Consider the following 10,178-nt stretch of genomic DNA (forward strand, 5'->3'; position numbering starts at 1 on the left):
GCTCAGCTGGCCTGGGAATTCCCCAGGAAGAGCTAGAGTCTGTCGCCAGGGAGGTCTGGACCGCTCCACTCAACGCACTGCCGCCACTACCCTCACCAGGACAAGCGGACTGAGAAACGAACAAATTAATATTGCAGTGCAGGAAACTACCTAAAAATACTTGTAGAGATTGCTCTCTTGGATGAATAAATAACAGTATTCTTGCACTGGACAAATCACCCAGAATCCATCCAATCTCATCAGATTCTCAGAAGCTAAGCAGGTTTGAGCCGCGAGAGTGCTTGGATGGGTTGCCATAGGGCTCGCGGTGCAACGTGGTGCACAGAAGAGGGGAGTGCAGAAAAATCCATTGTTGTGCCGTACTTCTACGTTCCCGCATCAAAGTTCCCTCCGTTCAAATCCCGCACTGACCAGCGTGGTGAAATATGGTCAAATAGTCCCCCGTGACCAACACAGTGCGGGGGAGGCCCCCATCCACCAGTGTGCATTAGTTCACCGGAATAGGCGTTTGCTAACACTCGTCTGGGAGGGATCGGTGTGTGTGTGTGTGTTTGCGCGCACATGTCATATGTCCAGACAGGTACATGTGCACGCTGGAATAAAGTATTTATAGATATCCGTTTAAAACGTGAGCATGTGTTTATCGCGTTTTACATCGTAAGGCATGGCTCGAACGGTGAAATAACCCGCCCCCCCAACCGTATGAAAGTTACAAATCATCTGAGACTGGTGCCTCGGAGGAAAATCAAGCTCCGAGCAAAGATAGGTTTTGTCAGCCACTAACACTCATCACAATTGCAACCAGATGGCCGAGCGAGTGGGAGAGCGGGCTTCAATAAACCGTGTTAGGGCCACATTCCCCCTCACCCCCAGCGTGCGCCCAGCATCAAAGGCCACCCGTCAACAGTGTTTGGTCTGCACTAATGTCAACGCGACAAACCTCTGTCGCGAGACAAGCCGGGCAAGGCCAGTGCACTAAACGAGCCTCGGACGTACACGCCGAACATGGACGTAATTTTGTTAAATCTGTCCAAACGGTGCAGTGGTCAGAGGGCTCGGCAAACAACCAGAAGGTTTCGAGTTCTAAATCACTGCTCATCCCGTTAGCGGTCGACACAGTGAGTACAACGATGTGAGAAGTCAACGGTGATTGTTCATCTGCCTGGAGAATACGAGATGGGTGCCACTTTGCGGGAAGTCAACCGCGGGCGACCCATGGATCGAATGCCCAACTACCAGCCCCGCCGTCACGGGAACGTGGAATTCCCTTCCTGGCTCGGAGCTTGCCAACGGAGGGCGAGCGCTGCCCAGCTGCTCGTACGGTCAAGGTGATGTATCAACCGGAATGCTGGAAAGCGCTGGATTAAAGAAGTTGCCTGTCGCAACAACCGTGGACCAATTTCTAAAGGGACTGTCGGCACCAAACCTACAATATAAGGGGCCGTGGGTTTTTCGAGTGAGCCGTTACGCTGAACACATTTGTTTTTTGCTAATATTTTATTTAATAAGTTCTACCCCGAGGTCTTATCGTAAACAGGCCAGGGGTCAATTACAATGGTTAACTGTGTGATTTGTAATGAATTGCAATCGCGGTGTAATTGTAAGCTCGGTTAACGATGCTGCTATAACCGCGATTAGAATTAAAGCTCAGGTCTAATCGTGGCGGTGCTTTTTCTCGTTTGCCCTGCCCCGTCCAACCATTGCCGTCTCTGTGTTGCGTTGCTCAGGGGTAATGATAATATAATTATTCGTCTGCTCGGTGGTGTTTTGCATCCTCTCTTGAACTGTGAGAAACAAAAAGTGACACAATTGAGGATTTAAATGAATGCGCTTTAAACAGTGGACTTGAACAGCGTCGTCTGCGATGGCTATGGCGATGCCGCACAACTGCAATCCAGAGTTGGTGGAACACAAAGAGATGGAGCCACAATAGTGTGCACGTGACCCCCGGACCCACAAGGCTGTGTTTGTCAAACCTGTTTGGCCCGCGGCCCAATCAGTCGCTGCAAACATTTCCACGGACCACCCCCCCACCACTGGGGACAAAACGCATTCGCTTATCTCTCTAAATACCACACGTACTAAATTATTCATATTACCGGAACATAAAAACATGTTTTTTTAAACGCAGCTATCTTAGGAGGGGGTGCGGGGGGGTATTTAAATGTTAGGGTTAGGGTAGTTTAATCAGGGTAGTTTACCTAACTTCATTTTAAAATTAAATATGAATGTCCGAAACAAAAGGTGCAATAAACGTTGTCACCACTGTCCGGATCAAGCTGCGTTTTGAATCACAGCCACGGGCGGACCACCTGGTGGGTGCGGCGGATGACACTCTGAGAACCACTGCGCCGTGGGGCAATGAGGTGGTGGTGCCTGCTGGAAGGAGGACAGCAAAGTTGGCATGCGGCAACGGCCTTGCGGATTCAAATGCCGTCTTGCACCTGCGACGCATGCATCGAATCACGTTTCTCCGAACAAATTAGTTTGAATGCGTGTACGCTGCCAGCGATGTGCGCCGTTGAGTTCACGGACAGAAGAAGACTGAACAAACAAGATGGACAATGCCAACGAGAGAGTAGGAAATAAAGAACAGGGAATGGATTATTTCATGGCAGAGCGACCCCGGATCATGACAATTCATGAAATATTTAGCTGGAAGATAGGGGGTGGTGGGGAATGGTAAGAATAGATACATACCAAAAAGTTGGGTTTCAGAAATTCGATTCCTATATTGCGATTTGATCACTAATGTGGCTGTTAAGAATGCTGTACCATAGTAGGCCTAAATACCATGTTCCGAGATGAGGTGAATTGGACGACATGTATGTACATGTTTACATCTATGTTCACAGCCCTTTGCCAATCCACTGCCGGATGAGGGCCTCTCCATGTCTTGGGGTTATTTTACCATACTTCACCATGCTGGTCCATGCGTATGCAGTACATGGGGGCATAGAAGGGCCATACAGCATCGGATTTTCCTGCACTGCCCTCGGCTGCCCATAGCGTACCACTGACACCCAAGCAGAGGAATGTGCCGACAACCGCCGGAATGCTACGTTTGAATCTCGACGTAAGGCAGCCCTCGATTATGAAACCGGGTTTCCTGAGATCTTCCTTTTCTCTCCTGCCTATGACTGAGTTCCCCTCTCTCTATATATAAAAATACCGTTCCCCCCTGTTTCTCCACACCACTTCAAGTTCAAGTTAATTTATTAGGTATAGCCCTGTGAGCCATTCGGCTCTTGAATCGGGTGCAACCGCAACAAACAAAAAACAAAAACATGAACAAAAAACTTCTTAAAGTGAATATGTGACTGAGTGCAAACAGAAAATCCAAGAAGAGACAGCAAAATATTGCAGAAAAAACACCATACACCAACGCTGTGTGCAAAAATCCCAGTGGGATGCAAGTCAAACAACCAACAACAACCACAAGATAACTTAGATTAAGGCCATCAGTCTAACTCTGTACTACAACAAACAAACATGGCTAAACCAATACCAAAATAAAACCATGAAAGCAATGAAACAGTGATCATAGGAACTGTGACGGAATTTTCACAATAAATGGCATAAACAACAAGTGTTGGCGAGAAGGAAACCAGGCACCACAAGGGGGCAAACTTTCCATACTCCCAGAGCCGCCAAAATGCCCTGCCTCTTCCGAACTCTTACAATAAGCCATAATACCATTCTGATTCCTGAAATGTACAAATATGTCATGGGTGTCAAGCAGGACATTCAGTGGCGCATGCACTGCGCTATAAGCCCGGGCAACCAGACTTCGATTGCCGGCCACTGCAAACATCGAGTTAAACTAAACGAAACTCACTTTTATTTTACCAGGTAAGACCCACTGAGCTATGTAGCTTTTTTTCAGAAGCGACCTGGCCACAAATGGTAGCCCAACGAAGTGCCTGATTGTGTGGAAACCTATTCCAGCCAAATACTTGATTCTAAATGTGGAGGGAAAAACCGGCGACCCGGAGAAAAAAAAACAGAGGACCCAGAGAAAAACTTTTGTTTAGTTGTGTATATATATAAAAGGGACATTTGTGAATATGTGTCTGTTCAAAATGTTTAGCGTACAAACTTGAAATTTGCCATGTGGGTACTTTCCAGACTGTACACCATGCAAATATTATAATGCATATATCTTTGCACAGCAAGTGAGCTGTGACGTCAAATCTGTCATGTCACCCGCGCATGCGTAGTGGTTAGCGTGCTGCGCTACGAACCCGGCGACCCGAGTTCGATTCCCGCTCACGGCCACCACCGGTAACGATTATTTGAACCGGTCCTGGGCCTCCCCTAGGTCCACTCAGCCTCAAACGAGTAATTGGTGTGGTGTGTGAACATCGCCACTGGGGAGACAAAGGCGGCCGGGCATGGTGAATCCAAGTCCCGGGCAAAGCCGGGTAGTAAAGCTAGTTTTGGATATAGGCCATCTGCATATAAAGGTGCGGCCCTGTAATTTCATGCTGGTACCACTTCTGGAAAAGCCGCCACCACAAGAGGGAGCTCTAGTGAGCCCTGCAGACATGCTAAACAATAACATCGATTCTTACCTTATCGTGTATGTGTGTTGCACTTCTTTCGCACCATACGGAGCCAACCGTGCTCATCGGACGTGTGGATACATCTATAGAACGCCACAGCTCAAGGCTCAAGGCACTTTGCACAGTTTAAAAGCGTTCCAAAAATACAGTCGTTTAGACGGCAGGGGCGTGCAAAGGCTGAGGAATGAGTGACCATGACAGAGGACGCACGGGGGTCGCGAAAGGGCTATAGGGGAGGGACGGAATGGAGTGGAGGGGCGAGGGGAAGAGGAAGGGAATGGGTAATGGAGAAGAGGACAGGTTTGAGGAACAAGAGGAGGTTAAGGCGGGGTACTGCTTAATATATAGGGTAAGTTAATTCCAGCGGTAGGTAAATCAAGATTGAAAACTCATTTATTTAGAACTGATTTGTGTGTTTCGTTTGTTGTTCTTCCCTAGCACCTCCGATGAGCACGGTTGGCTACGTACGGTGCGAAAGAAGTTCAACGTACTCATACATCTTCTTGGTTCTTTGGGTAAAGTCACGTAGAAGGGAAATAATAAAATAATGAAAATAAAACATAATAAAATAATTCTCACGACGTTTCGGCCACAACGCAAGCAGCCCTTCCCACCTTCCAACCCAGCAGCTTAAATATACGCTCCAAGCGTGGTGGTGTTTCATTCAGACGCTGTCTCCCCGACAGACCTGGTCTTCACCTGAGGATGGCTGCTTGCGTTGTGGCCGAAACGTCGTGAGAATTATTTTATTATGTTTTATTTTCACTATTTTATTACTTCCCTTCTACGTGACTTTACCCAAAGAACCAAGAAGATGAATCCCTGCAGTCACGAAAGCTTTAAATTGTACTCATACATTTTGGTAATTTTCTAAATCGGACAATGACACTGGCACACGAGGCACATACTTTCTTGAATAGCACGATGGAACCCATTGACGTCCACTGTGAAGTGCACGTCGCTGATTATTCATACTGCAGCGTTAACTGTCGTGGCTGCCAGGCTTGAAGCGTCAAGCCCCCGCTCGACCCGTGTCACCTCCACCGCCACCACCACCACGTGCGTGTCCTCGTACCTGGGCTGTGCCAGGCAGCCTGGCGCGAGCACCTCCCTGGGAGGAACGCCTCCGTCCCGACGCAGCGCCGTCAACGCGGTCATGTTGACCGCCACGTCGCTCGGCACCCCCGGCAGGCGCGGCAGCACTCCCAGAATCCTTTCTGCCAGGCTGTCGCCGTGGTGACCCACGGCTCCTGCGTACGCACGTGACGAGAATGAATGGAACCGCACGAACCAAGTCAAGCGGAAGTGGTTGGCTATGTACGGTGTAAAAGAAGTTCAACATATATGCATCATTATCAGTCACGATCAATCCCACTGCTGGATGAAGACCTCCTCAAGCCCTTTCCATTGGTGGCCCTCAGCCATTGGTGTAAACTACACATGCTTATGATGGGGGGGGGGGGTCTATCCTTAGCACAATGACTGTTGACTTTTCACAATGTGTGATTGTTTTTTTTATCCTACGAGCAAAGGGCCGAGTTCATCACCGAGTCTAGCGTTTGATCCACGTGTCACCTGCATGGATTTGAACCCCGAGTTTTGAAAAAGAAAAATCGATAATGTTTACGAACATGTACTTATGGAAACAGCATCAATGACGTGAAACTGGATAATTGATGTGCAGCGTTGTGGAACGCAATTGCACGAATGACGCTATATAAGATGAAATCATTATTAACTGCTCAATAATGTCGTTACAACATTACTGAAGAGTCAAACGTTCATTCCCGATCTTCGCTCGATCGCCTTGTGGGACAAGTCAGCAGTCAGCGCAGTCCGCATTTCTCGCAATGAGACGAGCCGATTCCACCGTCCCACACGCTGCGTGCAAACCGACGGGAGGAGCCTCAGCCTCGGCAATCTCACCCGCAAGGTCCAGCGTCCTGTCCACGAGCACCAAGGAGGCTCGTCCGGTGGCGCCCTTCCTCCGGGCACGCGCGGGCGGCAGCGAGGCCAACTCAATGGCCAGCAGGCGACTCGTGGGGCCCACGGCGAAGCACTCCTCCCGCACGCCGAGATGCCTCAGCGACGAGTCCAGCCACCAGGCGAGGAGGCGTAGGGACGAGGCGTAAGACGCGGGCAACGCAGAGACGTCCACGTCGTTCAGGCTTTGCTGCTTCTGCTGCTGCTGCGGCGGCTGCTGCTTGACACCTCGCCTGCTGCCCCTGCCACCGGCCAACCCGCCTGGATGCAGCAGGTCGCTCGGCACGAGCGGGAAGAGCGAGGCGGAGGCCGGGGCGAGGACGACGCCGCTCGCCAGCGGGCAGAGCGCGATGCCGGCCGCGTGGAGGACGCGCGCCGTGCAGTCGGCGCCACCACCACCACCACTGCCACCGCCGCTCATCCACTGGCGCAGGTGCTGCTCGAGGAGTTCGAACAGCACGGGCCGGGGCTCGCTGTCTGCTGCTGAGCTTGAGGCCGCTGCTACTGCTGCGGCCGCCGCCGAAACACCCAGTCCTCCTCCACCCTGCTGCTGCTGCTGCTGGAGGAGGTCAAGGTGCGCGGCGTGGCTCACGGACGTGAACACGACGCAATGGTGGACGCCGCCGACAGACACCAACACGTCCCGCAACGACGCGGCCACGCGGCCTCCGAGTAGCACGGGGGAGCTGAGCGCGATGACAACCTTGGTCGGCTGCTGCTGCTGCTGCTGGACATCGTCCCTCCGTCCTGGGAAGGTCCTGAGGGCCGCGGCCCCGGCTCGCCAGGGCCCCGCGTCCCCCCCGGCTCCGCCCGTCCAGTGCAGTGACTCGGCGCTCGCCGCGTCCACGAACACGGCGGCGTCCCGCGCCTCGGACAGCACGAGGCGCCAGCCGGACAGGGCCAGGGGAGCGAGGTCTCCGGCGGCGGACATCGCTCGCTGCGCTCTTAGCTTATCACAACAACAATAACAACAATAACAGCAGCAGCAGCAGCAACAGCCGACGGCGGCGAATTGAAGCCGGCGCGTGTAACAAGACGCACGTGTCACCACCACCTCCTGTGCAGCGTCAATCGGAAAATCCGATTCTGACTTTAAACAACAAGATGCGGTTGACAGCGTGCGCTGGGGGCTTGTCGTTGCGTCGTATAATCGGGTGTGATAGCCGACACGGCAGTAAAGTTGTTGTTGTTGTTGTTTGTTTGTTGTGAAGTTGAACTCGAATCGGACGTGGCTCCCCGCTGTTGCTGTTTACAGTGCGCGTGGCGTGACGTCACGCGGCTTTGCATTACCTAGAGCGGATAGGCGCGCGCCCGCCGCTCATTGGCCGGAGGCGACGGTGAGCCGCGTCGCGATTGGTCGAGGCGTCGCTTTCGCGGCCAATGGGGGAGGGAGAGATGCTGCGTGTGTGTGGTAGGGATTTGAGTGACGCACGCTGATGACGACATCGGGAGAGACCATTCGCGTCGTGGGGGTGGCGATGCACGTGAACTTGGGGCGAGAGATTTTAATAATTTTGATTTAAAGCTTTCGTGACTGTAGGGATTAATAGATTTGGTTCTTTCGGTAAAGTCACATAGAAGGGAAGTAATAAAATAAAAAAAAATTCGTTTTATTTTTATAAATTAAAGTATTATTTTTTATAGTTGTATAATAATAATAAAATGATAATTAATGTATTTTTATAAATAAAATGTAAATTGTTATTGTTGTATAATTTTATTATTTTATTATTTACCTTCTACGTGACTTTACCGAAAGAACCAAGAATATGTTAATTATTGTTTTTTTTTCACAAGTGTCGATTGGTATTAAGTGAATTAACTGAAGTGTTTATGAGACGCGTCAATATGTATTGTTAAAATGTACGGTACATCAAATGCACTTCCAAATAATGTAATGACCTCGTATGTAATAGCGTAGCAAGTGCTGTAAATTCGTATCGTATCTCTGTCCATCATGATAAATACACTAATACAATATTGACTTAACTACATATAACATTAATACCTTTCTAGATTTGAAGCTTTCGTGACTTCAAGGATTCATACTCTTAGGTTTTTTTCGGTAAAGTCACGTAGGTAAAAAAATAATAATAAAAATAATAATAAAAAAATAATAATAAATGAAAATAAATCAATTAAAGACGGAGACTTGTGTTGCCTCCGAAACGTCGTGATTTAATGGGTTTATTTTCATTTTGTATTATTTTATTTTTTATTATTTTTAAATCCTTTATATTAAGTTCACTTGCGCGCTTGCTTGCTTGCTTGCGACCGTGCAAATCTTTCGGTCGTTTTTTAACCCACTTCCCGTGATCCAATCGAGCTGACATTTTCCACACAGACTCGTTGTGCGTGACAATGTTCGTGAAACATTTTTTCCAAAATTTTCCACTTTTTAGGCAAAAAAATTGTTCATATTTTATTTAAAATACCAATGTGATAAAAATGAAACTCTTACTCAAGAAAAACATAAATTAATCATAAAATAAAACCAATGCCACGCATATAAAGGATTTATAGTGAAAAACTTTGTTTTTATGGGTTATTTTTTTTACCTACGAAAAAAACCTAAGAACATTAATACCGTATACCGGTAATGGGAAGGGAAAAAACCCGGCTTTAACGAACCTATTGCAAGTGCCGTAGTGGTGAATGAACGGCGTTTAACAATACCGTATACAAAACAATACCGTGTCCCACGTGGCAAATGAAACGCATCGCGATTACTCCACTGCATCATCGGTCATGCTCGATCCGCTGCTGAATGAACTGTTCCCTCCAATCGATTGCACTCACACGGCCATGCGGCAGATCCCACCCGGAGGGGGCACGAGCTGTGATCTCAAGTTCAAGTTCATTTATTAGGTGTAGCCATGTGAGCCATTCGGCTCTTGAATCGGGTGCAACCGCAACAAACAAAAAACAAAAACATGAACAAGAAAACATCTTAAAGTGAATATGTGACGGAGTGCAAACAGAAAGTCCAAGAAAAGACAGCAAAATATTGCAGAAAAAGCACCGCACACCCACGCTGTGTTGCCAAAATCCCAGTGGGATGCAAGTCAAACAACAACAACCACAAGACAACTTAGATTAGTACTCTTAGGTTTTTTCGGTAAAGTCACGTAGGTAAAAATAAATAAATAAAAAATAGAAATACTAATAATATAAATACTGTTTTATTTCTACTAATATTTTATAATATTTTAATAGAAATAAAATATTATTTTATTAATAATATTTTATAATATTTTATTTCTATTATTTAAATTGTGACGTCTATTAATAATAGAAATAAAATAATATTTTATTTCTATTATTTTTCTTATTTTTCTTATTTATTTTTACCTACGTGACTTTACCGAAAGAAACTTAGATTAAAGCCATCATTATAACTCCGTACTACAACAAACAAACATGGCCAAACCAAATAACTTTTCAAAATCACCAAAATAAAGCCATGAATGCAATGAAACAGTGATCATAGGCGGGCTTCCATCGCGTTCACGAATTAATGCCAAAAAATTAACCCGTAAAAACAAAGTTTTTCACTCTAAATCCTTTATATGCGTGGCGGCTAGAGTCCTCTCGTCCTCTGGCTTGAGATGGCTGCCACCTATGGGTCAG

At 47.7% G+C, this 10,178-nt stretch overlaps 1 protein-coding gene across 1 annotated transcript in view; it reads right to left on the reverse strand.

Annotated features, from left to right (window-relative positions):
- The window catches only part of SCFD2 (sec1 family domain containing 2), a 150,367-nt gene extending 142,570 nt beyond the window's left edge, over window positions 1–7,797 (reverse strand). The window contains exons 1-2 of the mRNA XM_078862991.1: window positions 6,492–7,797; window positions 5,641–5,815 (exon numbers count right to left, since the gene is read on the reverse strand). Of these exons, the coding sequence (XP_078719117.1) occupies window positions 5,641–5,815; window positions 6,492–7,479 (1,163 nt within the window). The 5' untranslated portion in view covers window positions 7,480–7,797. The remainder of the gene's footprint in view (window positions 1–5,640; window positions 5,816–6,491) is intronic.
- Between the last annotated feature and the right edge of the window lie 2,381 nt (window positions 7,798–10,178).

The sequence above is a fragment of the Lampetra fluviatilis genome, chromosome 15, assembly GCF_964198595.1.
Source record: "Lampetra fluviatilis chromosome 15, kcLamFluv1.1, whole genome shotgun sequence".
NCBI lineage: Eukaryota > Metazoa > Chordata > Hyperoartia > Petromyzontiformes > Petromyzontidae > Lampetra > Lampetra fluviatilis.